At 42.0% G+C, this 23472-nt stretch overlaps 1 protein-coding gene across 2 annotated transcripts in view; it reads left to right on the top strand.

Moving 5' to 3' along the window:
• Window positions 1–17587, top strand: part of ZBTB46 (zinc finger and BTB domain containing 46) — a 109019-nt gene extending 91432 nt beyond the window's left edge. For both annotated transcript variants that reach the window (XM_073308924.2, XM_073308923.2), the window contains 2 exons: window positions 1123–1298; window positions 12026–17587. In XM_073308924.2, coding sequence (XP_073165025.1) covers window positions 1123–1298; window positions 12026–12415 — 566 coding nt within the window. In that variant the 3' untranslated portion in view covers window positions 12416–17587. The remainder of the gene's footprint in view (window positions 1–1122; window positions 1299–12025) is intronic.
• The last annotated feature ends 5885 nt before the right edge of the window (window positions 17588–23472 follow it).

The following is a 23472-nucleotide window of genomic DNA, read 5'->3' as shown; positions in this document are numbered from 1 at the left end:
AAATGTATAATGGGTGGGTTCCATTAAGGAATATCAGATCTTCTGTTTTCCCCTGCTTTGTTTTGCATGTTCCACTTTCATTTTTATTTGGAGGGGGAAACAGCAACACAGCTTCTATGTGCATTCTGTTGGCAAATTAGGCCATTAGGCTGTGAATACTGTATGTATCCCTGGGGTCCAGTTTGAGTGCACTTACCTCTAAAAGGATGGCAAAAGGAGAAACGTTGACAGCACAGGAATAACTTATAAAAATTCATTCTCTTCCAAATCATTCAGGAAAATGTGATAAGAAAATTAATCTCGCAAAGATTATACAATTTGGACCGTGAACACACTTTCAAGAATTGCGCTTTCATTAAAGATTTTGTATCTGCTTTCTGCTACTCTCCGTATTTGCAGCAATAGTATGCTACTTTAAAGATGGTTACTGTTAAATGCTTGCATGGTGAACTCTGTCTTTGTCTAAGACACCCCTTCATCTTTGAACATTAATGGCAATAGTTCCACAGTACCTGGTTTCCTATAAACTGCATTTCACTCATTCGTTTTACTTAGGGGTTTAAAGAGAAATTCGACATACTGCTATCAATATGTCACATTTGTGATCCTCTCTTCACAGCTAGTTATTTCTGACCTGATTCTGCATGTAGCTGTTTCAGTACATGAGGGCACTGTCACTAACTAGAACTATGCTTGAATTTCAGATGTCTCTATATTGGCCAACCAATTCCTGAAAATAATTTAGGATTATAGCAGATTATAATCCCTTTTTGTTTTGTACTTTAACAGACATTAAGGAAATTGCATCATTTTTTTACTGTTGCTAAATATTTGACAGCCTGGTGTACAGTCTTATCAACAAGTTTCTCTGGGGAAGATACTTGAAGTTCCCAGCTGTGTTGACACAGTATAAGTACCCTAGTTAAAATCTTCCACTTAATAAGGCAGACATTAGAAAGACAGTGCAACGTAATTGAACTTGTTAAATGTTTTCCTTATGCAGAGCATAAAACAGTGGGAATGTGGTCTGACAGCAAAAACATTAATGAAAATTAAGCAAGAAAATGGATTATTTGAAATGTTTTGAGTTGTAACCTGCCCTCTTGGGTTGCTCTTTTTCAGTAAATGAATTCACAGTCATCAGAAAGAAATTTAAGTGCCCATACTGCAGTTTCTCAGCCATGCATCAGTGTATCCTGAAGAGACACATGCGATCCCATACAGGAGAAAGACCCTATCCTTGTGAAATCTGTGGGAAAAAATTCACACGCAGGGAGCACATGAAACGGCACACCTTGGTAAGTAGAAGCATTTGAAGTAGTTGGAAAACAGAAAGGTGGTTTGTTGTTGTGATTAAGGAGAAAAGGAACTTCACCTGACTTAGATTTGTATTCTCTTTTTTCCCTGGTGCTCTTCTGAGTCTTTTATGGAATGCAGAAGACCTCTCTCCTGTTTTCTCTACCTTTAAAAGTCCCAGTATCTTGCTTATTGTTCCTCTGGAGTTATTCAACATCTGGTCCTCCAACTCAACCAGAGGAGTTGCTGAAGAACAATTTGAAGTGGTTTGCAAACCCTGTTTAGTGCTCCTGGCCCTAAGGTGAGGGACTGAGCTGGGATCTCAAACTCCAATCCTCACTTCTTGGTGCACTAAACTACTTTTTAATGCAACATAGACTGCTGTGGAGGACCTATTAGGCTTTGGTGTTTCAAGGCACAAGAGGCAATGGTATCTTTAGGATCAAAAATGTTGGCCAAAGACTGAATAATTAGGAACAATTTTTTTTTAAGTAATACACCACCCAGTAAAAGCAAGGAAATTCTGATCCAGGACTACCGCTATCTTGTTGTGCTTAATTATCATTTAATTAAAGATTGCTTGCTGTTCAGAGAGCTGCTAGAAGGTCAATGTGTGCTGTTGTAACTTGCTAGCTTGTCTCAACTGCGGTGTTGTTATAAACACATGACATTGTGTGTGCGTTGTTTTTGTCAAATTTCCTTCTTTGGTTGTGGTATTTTCCCTTCCATGCATTTGTTAGCATCATTTCTAGATTTCTTGCACCTGACAGTCCATCACCTTGATGATGTGGGGTGAGACTGTGGGATAGTAGAGATGACATGAAGCCCCATCTGGTGATAGTGAAATTAGATATAATTGTTGCAAATATTGTTGTTCATACTCACTAGCTACTTTTTCAAGACCTTAATATCCTGGAAGAAGAACAGGAGGACTTGTGGCACCTTAGAGACTAACAAATGTATTTGAGCATAAGCTTTCGTGAGCTACTGCTCACTTCATGGGATGCATTCAGTGGAAAATACAGTGGGGAGATTTATATACATAGAGAACATGAAACAATGGGTTTCTTCAACAAAAAAACTTCAAAAACAGACTCCAACGAGAGACTGCTGAATTGGAATTAAATTGCAAACTGGATACAATTAACTTAGGCTTGAATAGAGACTGGGAGTGATGGGTCATTACACAAAGTAGAACTATTTCCCATGTTTGTTCTCCCCCCCAAGCCCCTCCCCACTGTTCCTCAGACGTTCTTGTCAACTGCTAGAAATGGCCCACCTTGATTATCACTACAGAAGGTTTTTCCCCCCCCCCGCTCTCCTGCTGGTAATAGCACACCTTAAGTGATCACTCTCGTTACAGTGTGTACGGGAACACCCATTGTTTCATGTTCTCTATGTATATAAATCTCCCCACTGTATTTTCCACTGAATGCATCCGATGAAGTGAGCTGTAGCTCACGAAAGCTTATGCGCAAATAAATTTGTTAGTCTCTAAGATGCCACACGTACTCCTTTTCTTTTTGCGAATACAGACTAACATGGCTGCTACTCTGAAACCTGTTAATACCCTGGCAGTTTCTATTTATTATAATAAATTCAGTACCCACAAACTAGAAGTGCTAGAATCTAACACCTTACCAAGTTTATTTTTGTTTGATTTTTAAACAGAATGTTTGGGCTAGAATTTGACACAAAGGAATCTAAAACTAACTCACATTTTTCTCCAACAACAACAAAAAAAAACACCCCCACCTTGAAACAGTGTTACTTTAAAAAGAACAAATTTTATGTCAACTTCTAGCACAATAGTTTCAACAGCCAAGACCAGCACTGTCCCTTTCCCCCTTAAATCAGGTCTGTAGCACAAACACCAGTTTCAGCTTTAATTTTAGGGATGGTGGCGGCTTCATAGTAATACTTTCTCATACATCAACTGGTTTGTAACACTATGGGAGAGAAAGGGGAAAAGAGTGCTGGGCAGAGAAATCACTGAAAAGAATTATTAGAGCCAGTTCAATAACTTGCTTGCTTTTACCTTTTATCACCTTTTTAATTTTGAATTTGCAAGTAGATGCAACTACTAGAGAATTCAGTGGAATGTATTATCTTCAGAAGCAACAGTTCTTGATTGTGGGCTGAAAGACTGACTAAAATCTTCCAGGCTAAGAAAGACCCTTACCTTAATGGGTTTTGACAGATAGGAGCTGGAGACAGCTTTTCCTTTTGGATGATGTAGATTCCATGTGAAGTACATGTAAATTAAGGTATCACAAAAGATTAAAGATAAATTTAGACTGATTTATGTTTTACTGGTTATAAGTCAAACAGCAGATATCCACAGAGAAATCCTCTCTCCCGTCACCAGATTTTGAAAAGGTGATTTAAAACGATAGTTTAAGTTAAATATAACACATTTGAATATCCTGACATTTGCAAGGTTTTTTTCCTATTGTAGTGGATAGTTTTAAACAGGTTAAATGTAGCATATTTTTATCTTCTCTTGTCTTTCAGAAGTGAAGTTGAGGTAGTTTTGTACAAATCCATCTTAGATCTCCATTTTTGCTATAAGGAAGGACCATTCAGGTCACTACCATGGTGTATTGAAGTGGAGTTAAAATTATTTTAGTATATACGTGGGGAGATGTATCAGACATCTCTGAGATATCTGTAGCTTTTCTTTATATGCAGTTGAGCTTGTCCCTCAGAATCCAGTTATGGCCAGAGGTTAGGCATGTTGTTTTGAAAGTGCCAACTGGGTGTGCAGATTTGCAGGGCAAGGGATAAAGTCCTGAAAAAGTTTCACATGGAATAAAAAAAAAAACATTACTACTATCGAAGTTATTCCAAAGAGTTTAACTGATTTATAACGAAACTGATAAAGGTTGGGTTAACAATCATAGAAATGTTGGACTGCAAGGGACCTCGAGAGGTCAAGTCCAGCCTGAGTCAGGACCAAGTAAACCTAGACTGTCTCCGACAAGTGTCTGTCCAACCTGTTCTTAAAAACCTTCAATGACGAGGATTCCACAACCTCCCTTTGAAGCCTATTCCATAATTTAACTACATTTATAGTTAGGAAGCTTATCCTAATATCTTACCTAAATCTCCCTTACTATAGATTAACGGTTTACTTCTTGTCATACCTTCAGTGAACATGGAAAACAGTTGATCACTGTCCTCTTTAGCATAGCCCTTAACATGAAGCTCATCAGGTTCCCCCTCAATCTCCTTTTCTCACAACTAAACATGTCCAGTTTTTCTAACCTTTCATCATAGGTCAGGTTTTCTAAACCTTTTATCATTTTTGTTGCTCTCCTTTGGAGTCTCTCCAGTTTATCCACATCTTCCCTAACGTGTGGTGGTGCCCCGAACTGGACAGTGAAAATGACAATTAAAATAAATTAAAAATCATGATTGGTTTCGGTTCAGACCATTGTTCCTTCTATGAAGAAGCACTAGGTAGGTTCACTTCGCTTTTTGGATGTTACAATATGGACCCATCAGGTTTACTGACAAAAATCTCTACAGAGGAACCCACTGACTGAGTATTTTCACAAAAGTGAGAGCCCTACAGGGTAAGATTGTGTATAAGACTCCAGAAAATGGATAGTTCATCGGATTTTTTTTTCCAGTTAGCACAGCATCACTTTCCACAGGCTACTAGTTCAATCAGTATCTTCATCTTCACTTATGGGGAGGTGTTGGGGGTTGTGTGAATTGAATATGGGGAGGGAAACCCATGGAATCTTGTTCCTTGTGCTTATTTGTCTTGTAACTTTATTTTCCTGATATGTCAGACGTTTGTGCTTCTTAGTGCCAGTTTGCAGGTAGAACTGTGGAGATGAATGTTGTTGTGCATCAAATGCAAGCTGCACCTGTTATAAAAATAACTCCCAGACATACATCTCAGAGTAAAAAGTTAAAGTAGAGAAAAGGAAATGTGTTTAAACCAGCAAAGCCTTTGCTTCTTTCAGTTCCTCAATCAATGTGCAAGATTTAAAGGGCCTGAGTTAGTTTTTGTTTAGCCCAATTTTTTGTTTTAAAAATGTGTTTTGTTTTGTTTGTTAAAGCTTTTACATAACCTCAGGTCTGTAGAAATGTTTCTGTGCGGTATCTTTTTAAAATCCAGAGCAAGTTTTTTAAGCAAATAAGATTTTCCCTGCATTCCTTGCTTCTCAGATACTTTTCCATTGTGTTAGAGCATAAGAAGCTGACAGTGAAATTAACTAGAAACAAAAATGACAGATATATTTTCATTGTCCAGGTTGAGAGAAATACAAAATGTATGAACAGCACAGATTCTAGTTTTAGTAATGTATGCAACGTTAACATAGGTAAGGACATTAATTTTTAAAAATATTGTTTTAAATCTGATATTGTCCCTTAAAACACTGTCTATAAAAAGTTAGTTTTGCTAGTGTGATTTCTATCTAAAGAGGAGTTAGATAAACAGCTGTGCTTCTGAAAAACACACACATGACCTGAGATGGCAAATACCTCTTTGATATTTCCTTTCTTCTATTTGATTTATAGATGTGTACTGAGAAATACATATTCTAAATAAGGTTCATTTATTTTATTTTAAAATGACCATTTACTTTGGAGGGCCTAGATGTAATAGCAAAAGTAACCAATGGATAATGTATCAGTTAACATTACATCACCACTCGCTTTCCTTGAGGTTGCAATGCACATTGTGTCTCCAAAAATGGATGTCCACCTTGCAAGGAAAATGTGTAGCCCTATAATCAAATATTTCTAAATGGCTTCAGCAAAAAGTATTGATCTGCTGTTTGCTGTTGGGTTTTTTGTTTTGTTTTTCCCTTTGGGTTGTCCCTGTTTTTGCTAAAAATTTTCTGACCCCTGCTAGTTGCAGTGTCCATAGTGACCAGAAATTACTTAAATCTAGTGGCTTTGTGAGGGAAAAATAACAGCTTCCCTTGTTGCTGAGCACCCAACTTCTTGTAGAAGCTATAGCTTTTTTAAAATATAAACTGACATTTTTAATGTAGATACTACATTGTGAATTCAGCTTGTTTTGTTCACACGTGCATTCTGAAACAATGTTCAGTTCCTTTTTCTGGGAAGAGTTGTATGTAGTCAGCTGGTAGGCAGTTGCCTGCCTGCAGCAGATGCCAGTGTCATGCCTTAGCTTGCCAAGTGGTGGTGTTTATATACAAGGTGGCAGTTAGCCCATACCACTTAAACCAGAATGATCAAGGGGCTTATGTTATCAGTTGCTATGGTATCTAAAACCCCACCGTCTTTTACTTCCTTCCATGAGTATGTGTCCATTCGGATGAGTGCCCAGCCATCTGGCCTTGGGACCAACTGCTCCTTGAGATGTCCCTTTATTATTTCCTTTGGGTGTTAGTCTTCTGGTGTTCAATAGGCACATCCAAGCAGCTGGCTCTGTCCCCTGTAGACACAAAGGTTTTAAGGTCTGTTGTTAATTTTGCCGTTGTAGACACCTTGTCATGCCAGCTGGTTCCCTGGATCTTTATAGTTCGGGGTGGAATATTTTTCTTTTTTACATTAGGATTTGGTGCAGTTGCAGCCAGGGCAGTTATTCCCCTTTGAAATATTGGTGAATATCCTTATTATCAAATACAATAAGAATACGGTCTGTCTACCATGAAAGTGGTCATTTTCAACCACTGAAGACAAACAGCATACGTGCCTTTGTTTTAGATGGTACATCTTTTGAGTTAACTGGGGGAATGGAAATAGTATGTTTTGATGGCAAAATCCAGTTGTGTGCGTCATTCTGAGTATTCCAGTTGGACTATCAAATGTAGAAAAGGAGCGGGGTGGAGGGGAGAATCATTTAAAAGTTTGGGTTGCTGGACTTCTGTTTGAAGTTATGGTTCATTTTGGTGCATATTGTGTCACTTCTGGCTCTCTTGGCCCTGAGGACCTCACCTCATCTACCTATTTTGCCATCTCCTGAGATGTTGTTAATGTTTTGATTCCTGAAAATCTTTTCAGTAACACAGAACGGCATACATGGATACAGCATAGATCATTTTAAATCTCTTTTAAGATCCATTCTTTAGGATGGGTCTACTATCCAACTTTTTTTAAAAAAGAGTTTGCTTCATATACATATGGTAATACATACAATAGTATTTCAAATAGTTTTCAAGAACCCATCTTGAAAAGTATTTCAGAACATGGAATAACGTGTAGTTCAATAGGAGTAAGAATGCACCGGCTTTGGTGAACTCAATGTTGATCAAAGCAGAAGCATGACTGAGGCCTTGTCTACATTACAGGGGGAGATCGATCTAAGTTATGCAACTTCAGCTACGTGAATAACGTAGATGAGGGTGACATACTTAGATCTACTTACTGTGGGGTTCACACGATGCAATGTCAACGGGAGAGTGATCAGCCGTCATCTATCCCCCGGTAAGTGTAGAGAAGCCCTAACTTTTTCATAAAGAACTGATGAAAAAACCCTAAATTAAAAGCTAGACTTTGACCTGACAATCTGAGTTTAGAACACATGCTTCCTCACATTGAAGTCAGGTGGTGAGTTGGCTTTTCCACACAAAAAAGGAGATAGGAGGACAGATACCAATGCAGCCCAACTTTCATTAGGCATAACTTGATCCAAAGTTTTTGCATGACTAAATATGAAACCAGTCAGGAAATGTGCCGCATAGAAAATGCCATAGAAAGATAAAACAAACAAACAGGTCAATATAGAGCTGTGCCATAAGTCACCTTTGAACAGGAGATGGCAGCCTTGCAGCTGAGCCGCTGGTCTGGGATTCAGATCTGGGGTTAATTCCCAAATCTGTGGCAGACTGCCTGGGTGAGCTCGGACAATTCACTTCATTCTTGTGCCTAAATTACCCGTCTGCAAAATGGGGATACAACCTATTTCCTTTCTCCCACCCTTCATCTGCTCTGTCTGCTTCGACTGTAAGATCTTTGAGGAAGGGACACAGCCTCTCATTATATATTTGTGCAACAGCTAAAACAGCGTAGCCCCAACTTTGGTTGGGGACCCAGGCACTATAACAACCTGTTTGGGGTCCCCAGGTGATATAAATAATGAATAAAAACAGACAGCCGGAAATCAACTAATTTCAGTTGAAAGTAAGAATTCTTGTAGCACAAATCAAGTGTACATAGCAGACTTTTTTCTTCTTTCGGTGCTTTCTAAATGAATTGTCTGTGACCAACACAGCTGGTACCATGGCTAAATGCACATGAGAGTGGGTGAAGTGCCCAAACTCTTGCTGCCTGCAGGAGATGATGCTGTGCTGTCAGGATTGAGAACTGTGACTACTGACATCCAAGTTTGAATCCCCAAATATATGTAATTTCCTGTCCCAGCTCAGAGAAAAAGGGTTTCCTGAATAATTCCCATCCCCTGTAATGCATTTGACCACCACTAAGGCATTTGAACAGACAGAAACTGGGAATGTAACACCAGACTCAACAAAAAATTCTCTCGAATCTTTATATCTAAGAGCAACACTTCCTCACATTAACTTTGTAATCAACTTTGTAGTCAAGCACTCCACTCCGGAGGGCACTAAGCTCTCTGATGATTTCTGTTTCTCAAAGTTCAAGGCAGCTGGGAGTATCAAGAACACAATACTCCTAGTCTCAGAGTTAAGTTGTTTGAACAGACTCTAGTCATTCTGTTTAGCAAAACTTATGGATTATGTTAAGTTTCCCAACTTGGGTAAGGTGCCACATGAGAAGAGCAACGGAGCAGTTAAAGCAGGACCAATTTATCACTGCAAACATACTGCTAGGGGTAAAGAAATGGGTAGCCTTTCTGGCCCTGTGATGGGCCCTCATAAAGCTGCTAAGAGATACAGCTCATGGCTGGGGAGTGCAGGGTCAGGAAGCAGTTTGCTGGTCCAATCTGTGTGTGTCACCCCTCACAATACACAGCTCAGTTGTGAGAACAAGAGTCTCGGCCACGTGAAAGCAGTAAATATTCACCTCCATCACAAGCAGCGTAGCTTTCTGGTCATTGATGGAATAGGCAGTGGGAACAAGGGGAAGGGAGAGAAAAAACCAAGAGAGCAAAAACTAATAAAAATGGACAGGAAAAAGGAGGAATGGGAGTAACAGGAGGTGTATAAAAAAGAAACACACAGAAAAGGAGAGTAAAGTGAGCAAACAGAAAGGTTAGAAACACAGTAACTGAATCAGTAGATAGCATGGGGATATGGGGAGGCACTGCCCATATACTGTGTGTGCTCTTGACATAGTTGCATGTAAGGTGTATCGACTAAAAGGGGGACACGGTGGCCCAAAAACTTGTAGCAAGGACAAGCGTAATCACATCTTGGGAAGTTGAGACCCCTTGGGAAAATGTTGGCTGAGGACCATGGACCACTTTCTAATTGTCTGCTGGCAGCTCTCGTGGTGCTGGCTCCACTTCCTTGCTCCCAAAGGCATTTGGGCTCATCAACGTGAAAACATTTTTTTACTCAGAAAGAAGGTCAATTAAACACATTTTTAACTGAGTCACAGAAGATCTACATTTCCTGGATCTGAAGCCAAACCAGTTGTTCTATGGCAATTCCTATGCTCCTATTCCGATCATAGGCTAATCGGAGTGCTTACAACTAGAATATTCAATTTCCTTATTGGTTACCCAGCTGAACTAAAGGTATTTGGAGAGAGAAGAAACTGACCAACTTCACCTACTCTTACAGTCGAAGCAGACAGAGCAGATGAAGGGTGGAAGAAAGGAAATAGGTAGTATCCCCATTTTGCAGATGGGTAATTTAGGCACAAGGATGAAGTGAAGTGTCCGAGCTCACCCAGGCAATCTGCCACAGATTTGGGAATTAACCCCAGATCTGAATCCCAGACCAGTGGCTCAGCTGCAAGGCTGCCATCTCCTGTTCAAAGGTGACTTATGGCACAGCTCTATATTGACCTGTTTGTTTGTTTTATCTTTCTATGGCATTTTCTATGTGGCACATTTCCTGACTGGTTTCAGATTAATTTCAGATTTAGTCATGCAAAAAACTTTGGATCAAGTTATGCCTAATGAAAGTTGGGCTGCATTAATATCTGTCCTCCTATCTCCTTTTTTGTGTGGAAAAGCCAACTTACCACCTGACTTCAATGTGAGGAAGCATGTGTTCTAAACTCAGATTGTCAGGTCAAAGTCTAGCTTTTAATTTGGGGTTTTTTCATCAGTTCCTTACTATAACTTCGTGGCATAGCCAGCATAGTTTTAATTGCCTTAGAGCCCTCAAACAGAAAACATCTTTTCTCTGGTGGACATGGTAGGCCCATCAATTCAAAGAATAGAGAGTCACAATTGATTTGAATGCTGTTTCCAGAGACCTCTTGGCATTGTAACATCTTAACAGAAAGAACTTTTAAAAGCATGTGTTCGTGTGCCAGATTATTTTTGGTGTGACTCCACTGAAGTAGAGTTCAGTAATCCTGACCCCACTGATACGTTCTTTTCTTTAGGAGTGGAGTGTAGCAAATGAGTTTAATGAGTAAATAGGCTCCCTTGCTTTGCCTAAAGTGAAAATGCACTAAGGCAGAGATTACGTGTATTAGCATACTTTGTATGGAGCTGTGTTTAAACACACAAACTCTTCAAGTATTTAGTTCTGGTTATTATACTGTGACGTTTGGGTCAGTTAGAACAATGTTCTCCCTCTGAATAAATTCTGCAGATTACTTTTCCACTGCTGCTCGTACTCTGTAACTGTAATAGCTGTGCATAATGCCATGTTCAGACACACAATGCTGTGTGACTCTTTCAAGAAACAGAAACTTCTGTGATAAACCTTCAGCTGTCAAAGTAGACACAAATTTTGAAGCTGATGTGCATTAGAAGGTGGTTTGGTTTTTTGTTTTGTTTTAAAGTGAATACATTGATTAGATTTTTATTCTTTAGCCTATGGTGATGGTGATAACGATGGAATACAGACCGCTAAATTCATGCGTTACAATATCCTGACACCTGTTGATAAGTTACCACCTTTGAGCCTGTCTGCATTGGGAACATTTTTGAAAAACTTAATCAATGTAATTGTGTCACTGCAACTAAAGCAGGGTACACCTCTCACACAGATGCACTGAACCAATCCAAGACAGGGTTTGCAAAGGCATGACTTAATATGGTTAATTGCCAAAGTAAACCTTACTTTACTTCAGTGCAGTGCAGGTACATTAGCAGTTTGCACCGTGTAACTACACTGACATGGTTACACCACCAGTGAAAATGTTCCTAAGGTAGACCGTTCCTTTGTCTGACCAATAGCAAACACTGAAATTCTTGTTGTATCTTTGAGACATATTTCTGGGTAGCTTTTAACTAGCATCTGGTGACAGCTATTTTAAGATAGTATGAGACTTTCAAAATGTAGTAGGAATTTTAGGAATGTGTGCATTCTAGTGCCCTGTGGTAAATGTAGACCAAGAGAAGCAAGGAGGTTTAGGCTGAAATGATTGGTTTCACAGTCAGAGGTGTTTCAAAAAAAGGATTTTCCATTGCATTGTAAAATACCTTCCTACTAATACTAGTAGAAATATAGTGGATAAAAGTCATACCTGGGACCCATCATTTCTGTTCGAAATACCACCCAGTGACAGTTACGGGCTACATTATTTTTTTCCCTTTACAGCAAAACGGAAAGCATCTCTTCTTTCTTGGACCACATTTGCAATTCTCTGCTTCATCTTCCCTGCCTTAATTTTTTTCTATTTTTTCCTTCCCTAGGTCCACAGTAAAGATAAAAAATATGTATGCAAAGTGTGCAACAGAGTGTTCATGTCTGCAGCCAGCGTGGGAATTAAGCATGGTTCCCGCCGCCATGGAGTTTGTGCCGATTGCTCTGGTCGAGGCATAACAAGCCACTTAGATCAGAATGGAGGAGAAGGTTCTCCAGATGAATTGTATCCTGGTGAAGGCCAGTACATGGAGGATCCAGATGACATGAAAGTGGAGGGAGATGAAGAGATGGGGGATGATGATGATATAAAATGGAAAGATGATGTAGGAATTTCACAAGATGATGTGATTCTAGAAGATGACAAAGAAGATGTCGACTCTCCACAGGAGCAAGAGAACTCTGGAGAAAATGACAAGGATTTTACTTGGATTTCTTAGGGAAACGGGGAAGATTTTGTTTGTAGGGGGAGGGAGGGAAGACAGAGTGTGCTGGGAAAAACTAAGTAGCCTTGTTGTTGTCCATGTGTGCAAAAGAGTTGTTTGTGGTTTTTTTTAAACAAACAAGTCCTTTATCTGTACCATTCAGATACTGTATTAGTAAGTGTCACTTTTAGTGGCATCAGTTACATCTCCTTCCCCTTCTCCCACATGGAAAAATATGATTGTCTGTCTTTGCCTCTCTGTGGGAGCAAATCAGATTGCATGCAAGTGACTTAGAGTTTCTGAAGATGTAAGCACTGTGAGGGGGGAGAGAGAGACTAGGAGACAGTGTAAAGCATGTGTTCCTTTTATAAACCTTCCCCACCCTGAATTAAATACCAGGGAGGTTTTGTGTCCCAAACCACTGGTTTTTTTTAAAAGTTTTGTTTGTTCTAAATTCACAGCAGCAGTGGACTTACTTACAAACTAGTATCATGTAAATAAACTGACCTGTGTGTTTGAGGGCTTCTCCATATAACCCAAGCCTTTCGCAAAGAATTAATTTAAATATTTAATTTTTTTAATGTATGGATTTTTTTTATGGAGCCTGTTAGATCAAACAGCAATTCAGGCTGCAGCCTTAAGAACCCCTTTCATAACATGGGATCTTAACTCCCAAATAGCACATCAGGTTAAAGATCATGAAATTACTTGGGCCCACTGGCATCTTAACAGTATCCAGTTTTCCAACCTTGTTTAGTTCTATTATCTGAAATGAGTGTTGGTGTTTCCATAAGATTTCTTTTGCTATAAAAGACGCATAGAGTTTAGTACCCAGTTGCTTGGTTTACATGAAAGTTGTCACCTTTCTTCCTTAGGTGTCAACTAACTGCCTTTTTCATATTTATATGCAAATTTTAGTAAATACAAGTCATTTAGCAAAATGAATTACAAATTGTGATAACTCAAGGAACTAGGGGAGAAATCCTGGCTCTGAAGTCAAGATTTTTCCCAAATTGTTATATTCATCCTTGCCAAGCTGAAACATTCCTACTTACTTTGTAGGTGTAGTCCGTATGTTTAACTGACTAAGTAAAACTTCCTTTGTTGGTTCCAAGTAAGTAAACCTTCCCTTTTAGAGAACCATATTTCTCCACTAGAGCATCTCCTCTTATACAGTAGAGTTTACATGGGTGTGTTCCAAATAGTTCAGTTCATATTGGCCACTGCTGCCTTCCTATGACAACATTTAAATAAAAAACTCAATGAAAGTGTCCTGCTCATAATAAAAGCTTCTGCTGAACCTTTCACCTTTATGCTTTTGGTGCTTAAAAAAAAAAAAAAAAAAAAAGCTGAAGACCTCACTGTTTTCTTGCTATGGAGCAGATTTTTATACAACCTGTATGATTAATGGTGGTCTTGAAACCTGCCACAAACAAGACCAAGAGGCAACCAGTTAAATCTAGGAAGCCAAATTATTAAAAGGTGCTATTTTCCCCCCAATTGTGGGAAAGGTACTTTCTTGTGGGAAAACAATATAAGTGCTTGCAGTTTAATTTTAAAAAATGGAAAGCATGGTTCTACCCAGGGAGTAAAATAAAAGCAGATTTTACTGTACAAAATCCAAGTAATCAAATCTTTAGGTTTTTCAGCTCTTCGGTGCCAGGAATCTCTTCCCAGTGAAGTGTGATAATGCAGGAACCTACCCACCTGGCTACCTAGAATAGTTGGACATTTAGGCATTGCTCTCTTTGAAGGGTCATATCACCATTGTTATGTATTTTATTCCTTTCTCTGCAGTTGTCTTCAGTTTCTTGAAAAGGAAAAAAACCAAAATCTCCCCAATTTTCCTATGCATGTTTTCTTCCTCTCCAAATTTTGGGACTCCACTCACAAAGGTTTATACTTTCACATTGTGCATAAGCACCAGAATTGTTGCTGTTCAAGTTTGGTACTTGTCAGTAATTTGGAAAAATGTTTTTCTAAGTCAATCCATGGTCTTAAATCTATTGTTAGCTCAAAGAAAAGCTCTATGATCACTTGTCTATGTGATATTTAGGCTAATATTTAGGATTGAGAAAGTTACCTGACAAAAATGGGCAACCAGATTCTTTAAATATTCAAGGAATAGTGTGGGAGGGGCATATAAAACCATTTTTATGAAACTGTAAAAAGCTGTTTTTGCATTTTAGCTTGTTATAAAGCCCTATAACTATGTTTAAAACCCCCCCAATATTTTAAGATTGGACCTTTTTATATCCCTTTTTCTAAATGCAAAAGAAATCAGCAGTTGTGTCCACTCTGTGTTGATTATAAAACCAGGCCACTGTTTCATGAACTTGACTGCTTTCACCTATCAGATATGCAGGCTGTGGATTTATTGCCATTTATTCTGTAAATATTAATTTTTTCCCTAGACTTCCAGCAATCACTTGTTACATGTAGACAAATACATACAGTACTTTAAAGAAACCTGTAGCTTGGCTTTTTATATATTAAATCTATTTAAAAATGGAGAAAGGAAAAAAAAAAAAAACCCGAAACCACAAACCTTCAGTTTCTACATTCCACTTTTCGTCCACCCTGACTCCACTATACAAATTCACTATCTTCAGCTAGTATGTTTTAGGGAGAAACAAAAGGTATTGATCCTGAATTGACTTTTTCCCTTGTCCCTGCCCCCTTTTGGGCGAACTTGATTTTGTATTAATATTTTGGGGTGCTTAGCTTTATTTTGTGTTTTATTTGGAAATATTTTATATTGCCTTTTTCTTTTCCTTTTTTTAAAATGGTGGACAAGAAGCCAAATGGCTTTCATAAATGTTTTCTACCAGTGCCACTTCTGTGCTCTTCAAATTGAGGATGCAAAAAAAGAAGAGAAACCCACAAAAAGCTAACTTGTTATAATGTTAAAATTATAATATAGCGCATACGTCTATATTACTAACTTACACTAAATAAATATATATACCAAATAAATCATTCTAATATGTGATGTATACTTTTAAGTGCTTTGTTTTTGATGGAGGTGTGCAGATTTGGAAATTAAAAACCTTTAAGGAATTGCTTTTTAAACTTTCACACCCTATGGGGGAAGAGACATGGGATTTTATTTTTGAAAGAAAGTGAGTTTGAAAACGGTGATGCTTTCCATCAGATGAAAAGGGGGGCTCTCTATACAACTTTACCAGTTACTTCGCTTCTATGTTATAAACTGAAATCTGAAGCTGCACTGTGTTTAACTGCAGGGATAATCTATGTAAAAATTAAAAGAAATCAGATTTGAAAACAGGAAATTAAGCATGGAAAGAGACCAGCAATTTCCAGGTCCATCCCCAGGCCCAGTCCCACAAAGACATCAGCAAATGCACAACTGCGTGCAGGTGTTTGACTTTCTAAATTTGGAGCGCCAGTTTAGAGTTTACCAACCATATCTCACATTTTTCTGTGTCCAGATACTTGTGTAATTTGCTGCCTATATAAATTTCTCTTTGCTGTTCTGTGTAAAGAAATTCTGCCTAAATGTTGTTCTATCCAACACTAGCTCAAATAATCTTTAGCATCCACTCTTCTATTTCCCTTCAGGAATTTATATATTTTACTGAGGTTCCCTTTTTAAATTTCATTTTCTTTAAATACATAAAGAAATAAAATGTAGATTTAGTTTCAGAAAAGAACTCCCTTAATGAAAAAATAAAACATTTGATCTCAGTGGAAATGTGTGTAATTTTTAAAAAAAATTTATATGTTAATATGTGATCACTGTACCCTGAATCTCTTTATTATTTTCATCTTTTTTATATATAAAATGGGGCCAGGACTACAAAGAGCATCTCAAATATAGCTTTGCTAACTTCTCATGCAGTTCAATGATTGAATGCATTTCTTCAGTTTTATATACACTATCTATGCAGCTCAGAATAAATACCTAAAGAATGCTAAATGATGCAGTAAGTTAGACCTTCATAAAATACTGCATTAAAAGCTTTCTTGAACAATACAGGCAACTTAGGTTCTTGGCCACTTTTTGTTTCTTTCAAAAAGTCATTTAAACAAAAATCCTAATTTATATATATTTAAGTATTGTTTCTTTATATATTAAAGTTTAAGGTCACCATAAAACCTCACAAAGATACAGAATGATTTTGCAGGGAGATGAGAAGTAGGACATGTCTCATGAAGGTTTTCGAAGTGACTGGCTCTTTTTAAAAACAAATAGTGTTTGGACTATTAAAGGAATATTTTCTTATCAAAAGGAAGCCTACTTTAGCATTAGGTCCCATTTTATGTTTTGTATCTTGAATTATGCCTTTAAATGTTCTGCAACTCCAAAGTGAAAATCGCATTCAGTTGACTTTTTATATATATGTATGTTTGGGAATTTATTACTTTGGGTTATGTATCAAACTCTTGTTCCTGACAAAGTTGTATATTTTGACTCTCAATTTGCAGTAGAGTGTTGGGTCAGAACACTGCCATCTTTGAATAGGCACCTGTGTGAAAAAGATCCACCTTAATGCTTCCAATTTTGCACATCATCCTTTAATAAAAAAAAAAAAAAAAAAACCTCCAAGAAAATGCAAAAACTGGAATTTTTTGCAATATTATGAAAGATAATCTTATTTTAGCTCATTCTGTGACATGTGCAACTCTTGAGAAAGCCATACTTAATGGTTCTTTTTATTTTTAGATTCTATATTGTGTTCTGGATTTCTGCCTTTTCTAGAATTTCTGCATAGTAAGAGTGCTGTGTGTATGCTTTCATATATATTTATTTTTCAACATGCTTTAAACCTGTCTACAAAAATAAAAATAAAAAACCCACCAAGACAGTGTTTGAAGATTGTTGACTATTTTTTTTTTGCTGGGAATATTCTATATTATACTGACTTTATATTAATTATTATAAACCTGTGTTTGTATTGGAGATGTGTTTAATATTTTGGGGAGGTGGGGAGATTTTAGTAATCAGAAGTCAGTGGGAGAACATGACTGTGTGTTGTACTGATTTTCTGTAAATGTAGTTCAGGTAAATATTACCTTATTTTCTAGTTGATCTCACAGTTTCTTGTCTGCCTAGGCATGCCAAAGGTATGCCTATTGATTATGATTACTTTATGTGATGGGATTAGCTTAGACATACTTGCAAAAATCAATCAGTTTCAATAAATTGGGAAATTGCTGCTAAAACACATTGTCTTGATTTTTTTTACACACTGATTGAGACATGATAGATGTCCAGGAGTCCCAGAATATCACTTGAGAGAGTTTGGTTCAGAATCTTGAATGACCTTTTCCCATGTTAAATTAATTTATCTCCACAGAGACAGCCTGTTGAAGCCCACCTGAGTATCAGAACTATTCATTTTGGAATAAGAGGGAACCATGTTAAGTACAGCTCACGCAGGGAGATTTATACAGGAGCATGTATCCCTTCTTCCTCAAGCTCCTTTTTTCCTGTCAGTGGATCTGGAGCCCGACTGAGCTGCTCTGGCTTGAAGTTTTCTTTAAAATTTCTACATTTTGATGTACATTTTCCTTAGCTTAGATTTTCTTAGTAAACTGAAAACCATTTTTCCTCAGGCCTCATTCAAAAATTGTAATAGAAATTCTGGGGGTAACCCAACTCATCTCCCCACTGATGTAGGAACGGGTTTCCAGCTGTACATTTATGACTGTTTGGCAAGTCTAGTTTGAAATGTCCCAAACGAAGCCATTCCACCTCTTGGGAAGTTTTCCTTAATATCGTAAGTAAAAGGCCTCCCTTTTGTAATTCCCATGCCATTACTCCTAGTTATGTGCCTTTGTACTAGACTGAGCTATGGAAAAAGGTGAGAGGAGAGGGAGGGATAGCTCAGTGGTTTGGGCGTTGGCCTGCTACACCCAGGATTGCGAGTTCAATCCTTGAGGGGGCCATTTAGGGATCTGGGGCAAAAATAAGGGATGGTACTTGGTCCTGCTGTGAAGGCAGGGGACTGGATTCGATGACCCTGCAAGGTCTCTTTCAGCTCTGTGAGGTAGGTATAGCTCCATATTATTATATCTAAATCTGGCTTTAAAACCCGTGCTTCATGAGCATGTTTGGAGGGATCCCCGTGACCTTTGTGTTACGCCCAGAGATTGCTGTTCTCAGAACAGGCTTTCTCAAACAGGGAGGTCCCATACTGGGGGAGCAAGGAAGAATGTCTGAAAGGAGCCTGAAAATCTTGTAAATTTAAAGGGGAGGAAGCAAGCAAATGCAGATCTTTGTGTGGCCTTTTCTTTTCGATCACCCCCAAGGAGCTTGTTCCACCTCCAACCAAATTATCTCTCATGCACCCGTCACAGGCTGTTAGGAATTCAGTCCTCCGCAGTGATTCCTCCTGGCCACAGGCTGCCACTGTGGCACTGGCATGAAGGCCAGGAAAGCTGTCGCCATCCTCTATGCTACCCGGGGTGGTGGCAGCTGCTGTTTCTGGGCAGTGCTGGCCGGGAGGGACAGGGGTAGCTCCACGGCACTGAGGCTCCCTATCCCCTTAGCCTGTTCCCTTTGGAGTCCTTAAACGTTGCCTCCCACCCAGGTTTCCTCATGGGCCCTCCTTCCCTGCAGTGAGACTTGCAGGTCACTCTTCCGTCACCACGTGGGTCAGTCTTTCCCCCGCACTGTAGGTGCTGTACAGAAATAGTCTCCTGGAGCGCCCCAAAGCCAAGAGCCAGGCCTTGAGCTCAAAAGTTAGGGAATGCCAGAGATAAGGCAACATGGGCAACCTCAGTCTGGCCCCCTTGTGTACTTGCATTGTGGTACAGTCTGTAATTACGTGCTGTTTTTCCCACAGGAACCCTGCCGCCTCTAGGGCTTCTCACCCTTGTACTTTGAGGCCCCCCCAACATGCTATAAAAACTCCACGGCCCACCTGTGTCTCAACAACTGGTTTTCTGCATAGAAAAGCCAGAGCCAGTGTTACGGGGTAGCAAGAAGGGCAATTGCCTGGGGCCTCGTGCCACAGGGGCAAAGCTACATTGCTTAGGCTTTGGCTTCAGCTCTGAGTGGTGTGGGGCTTAGGGCCTGGGCTTCAACCCCACGCGGCGGGGCTTCGGCTTTCTGCCCTGGGCCCCAGAAAGTCTAGTGCTGACCCTGTTGGTGGCCCTGCTCGCAGCCCTCCAGGGGGCCTCTGACCCCTGGTTAAGAACCACTGCTCTCGTGGACAGGACAGGTGGACGTGGAGTCTGGATTAAGGGGGCATGGGCAGTTGTAAATCTAGAATTCCCTAAATGTTGGGGACTTGGGTTTACAGCCGAAACATTCTTCATGGAGTTTGTGTGTGTGTGTGTGATGTGAGACCTGTAGCCTGGAGTTTAGAGGGCCGGGCACTTGCTGCTACCCTCGATCGGTGAGCAGTGGAAAGTGGCCCAGAGCTGCTTGAGAATGCCAGATGGGCAGAAGCTCCGCAGGGTAAAGAGCTCTCTGCTGCCATCTACTGGTGAACGGGGAGAAGAGACTGAATTAGCCAGGCCTCATTTGCATTTTTGTTATGTGAAAGTTTTAGTGGTGGTGGTGAAAATTGTTTTTTGGGTGAAAGGATAATGAAATGTTGTTATCCTTGCTGGGTGACAGAAGGCAAAAGAACTACACCAAATGTGCCCTGGGTGAGGGGTCACCCTAACCAATCCTCTGTCTGGTATGGCTGGATAGTGAAATATGGACAGAAACCAAAAGGGCAAGTTTGTTCCCTACTATACTGAAATTATCACAGTTGAATTAAATGATGAAGACTCAGGACCAGACTGCATAGTGTTTCCCCTAGGGGTTGGAGATAGGCCTGCTGAATTCTGGACTTTGCTAACCAGGGATAATCAATGATAAGTGGAGTGCAGTAGCAGAGGGGGAAGGTGACTGTGACAACCAATCAACAATGAGAGGGTGTAATGGAAGAAGGAGAAGGGGATAGAAATTGTTAAAGGGACATTTTCTTATCCTGTAACACACCAGCCTTTTGGGAACTGAGCTGAACGTCTGCCAAAGATACCATGGGCGTGGGTGATTTATTTTATACGTACACACACATGTTGTTACTGTTCCTGATTCTGCATCCCCTTTTCCTTGAATACAGTTTTCCTTGTTTCCTACTCAGACTCCATGCTTGCGAGTGGGGAAGTATTGCCTGTTAAAGATGCCCAGGGAAGGCATTTAGTTTTCCCAGGTTTCTGGGAAGGGGCTTAAGCTGGTATATGTTTAATTCTAAAAGGAACCCCTAGATATTTGAATTGGTTATCTGTGCTGCTGACTACTCCTGGCAGAAGGGGTACACTAACATAGTCTAGAGTAGACTTTACCCTTTTTCATGTCAGTATAATTTCGAGTACCAGTTCTCCTCCACTTCCTGGATTCGGAAGTGTGGTTTGATACATTTTAAAGCTGGTAAGCATTTTATTGTATGTTAAAAAGTGGCTCTAATCTAACAAAACATGGATAACACCCTGAGCAAGCAAAGGAAGTGACAGTATAGTGCCCGCAAGTCTGTCTTTAAATACATTTGGGGCTAGGTTTTGCCCGCTCATTATTGCTGTGAAGTGTGATCCCTCCGGTACGGGGGCCACATACCCTGACCCCATCTAGATAGAATACACACAGTAGGTAAAATGCGCAAGAACCCCACCAGCTCGTCCTTCGAGCTGAACCCTTAGTAACCTGGTGTAGAGGTACCCGCCGCTCTCTAGGAGATTTGGCTGCTGCTGCTCCAGCTTCAGGGTGGTGGAAGCGGGCCGAGGGAGAGGAGTTCTCACGCTGCCGTAGCTGGGGGGAAATACACAATCTCCTCCGTGGAATGAACAGATGGTGCAAAGGGGCCCAACACCCTGCTCCTGGAGTGAGCAGTACCCTGGGTCTCGCGGCAGCCACATGCACAGATGACTGGGGCTTTGGCAGGCGTGCAGCCCCAGATGCAGTGACGGTGTAAGGGAACAAATGGGTACAGCATGCTGCCCTGCTGGGCCCATCTGGCTGGGGCCCATGCCCAATCAGGCATTCACCCCCATCCCTTTCCCCACTCAACCATGGGCAGCTGTCTCCTGTCATGCCTAGCTGCTCACCTGGCCGCTTGCACGCCATCACTGCTTCAGCATAGCTGCCACAGGCTCGCATGGTGGTACACACTGGGACACGGAGGGAATGAGCAGCCTGAGACGGGGGCAGGATGAATATCCCCCGACCACCACCCGTTTGCTCTCACTAAGTCTTGGCAGGATCCTGTTCACCAACAATGCTCCAACTGAGAAGGGTGACATTATTTTCCCAAAGGGAAAACAGGACACAGCACAAGCCTGCAGCCCACAGCTTCCCCCCCTACATGCATGAGCCTGCCCTCCCTGCCTTCTGCTGGCACGGGTCTGGCCTGAGGGCCCCCCGCCCTTCCTCTCCCCATACGTGAGGCTGGCACGAGGCCCTGCTCCCACCCAGTCAGCCCAAGCCACCATGCCACCCACATGGGGCTGACCCAAAGGCCCCATCGACCCACCACCACCTGCATGGGTCTGGCTCAAGACCCCCCCCCCCCCCCCGCTGCCTGCCCATGCACGGCTGGCTTCGCCCAAGCCGCTCTCCCTCCGATGCTGCCGCTTGCCCCCCCCCCCCCCGGGTCCTCTGTGCCCCACAGGCCGGGGGGGGGGGGTCACACCCCACCCCACTTTTTTGGCAAAACTGCATTTGGCCAGTTTGCTCTTGCCAGCTGGTGAGCAGTTGGCTGGGACAAATGCCCAGTTTTGCCAAACAAGGCGGGCCAGCCAGGACAGGGCTTAAAAAAGGGACTGTCCCAGCCGAAATGGGCCATATGGTCACCCTACAACAGAGGTGCTGTTGCAGGGGAGTGCGAGTATGCGTGTGCGCACATCAACACCCCCCCTCCTCCCCTTGCACCCACAGGGCTGGAGCGAGGCCTGCGGTACAGGAGACCAGCTGGGCCAGGCCTGCTGAGCCCCTGAGGCTGCTGTTGGCCCAGGAGTACTCGGGGCGGGGGGAGAGAGTTTACTCTTATGCCTGCGGGGGGAGGGCCTGCAGCCTTGCTGTGCGTTTCCTCCATCCAGGAGGAGTTTGTACCACGCCCCCCACCCCAAGGCCGAGCCTGCCTTGCTCTGGTGAGGAGCGGAGGGTGGCCTGCTGTGGCTCGAGCTGCAGTATCGGGTGATGGGCAGCAGGGGGAGCCCGCACGCCACCTGGTCCTGTAGCAACACGCCACGCGTGGCCGTGGCAGGGCAGCTGAGCCCTGTGGACACGCATGGGGCCAGGGCCAGCTGAGCCACATGCACAGCAGGGCTCCCACGTGCGCCAAGGGGGCAGCATGTCAGGGCTTGGGGGAGGGGAATTGGGCCTGGCTCTGCCCCATGCAGAGCCAGCCTCGCCCTGGCAGTTTGCTTTGGCTTGTGCCCAGCAGCAAGCAGTGCCCGCTGTCTTCCTGCTCGGGTTGCTGTCAGCCATGGCGGGGAGGGGTTGCCACAGCCAGCACCTCCCCTGTCGGGGTGCTGCACTGGACGAAGAGCTAGGGTGGCCCACTTTCTGTTTGCAGAAAACCGACCCCCGTCCCCTGCCCTGAGGCGAGACCCCCCCCATCTCCCCTCCAGCATTTTCACCAGAATGGAGCGGGTGGGGGCTCTGGTTGGGGGGGTGCAGGCTCTGGGGTGGGGCCGGGGATGAGGGGGCGCCGAGCTGAGGGCAAGGGGTTCAGAGTGCGGCCCGGGGGAGGGGGTAATGTGGGCTCTGGGAGGGAGTTTGGGGGTGCAGACTCCAAGTGGTGATTACCTCAGGTGACTCCCGGAAGCAGCCGGTAAGTCCCTGCAGCACCTAGGCACAGGGGTGGCCAGGGTGCTCCACGCGTTGTCCTCGCCTGCAGGCGCTGCCCACGCAGCTCCCATTGGCCACGGTCCCAGCCAATGGGAGCTGCGGAGCTGGCACTCAGGGCAGGCCCAGAGCACAGAGACTCCTTGGCCACCCCTGCACGTAGGGGGCCGCAGGGCCATAGCAGCTGCTTTTAGGAGCTGCAGGGTTACTGCCTTAGCCCCGCTACCCCACCGACTGGACTTTTAGTAGGCAGTGCTGGGTATTC

The sequence above is a fragment of the Lepidochelys kempii genome, chromosome 13, assembly GCF_965140285.1.
Source record: "Lepidochelys kempii isolate rLepKem1 chromosome 13, rLepKem1.hap1, whole genome shotgun sequence".
Taxonomy (NCBI): domain Eukaryota; kingdom Metazoa; phylum Chordata; order Testudines; family Cheloniidae; genus Lepidochelys; species Lepidochelys kempii.
Note: the sequence above shows the minus strand (reverse complement) of the source record. Positions and strands in the feature narration are given on the sequence as shown.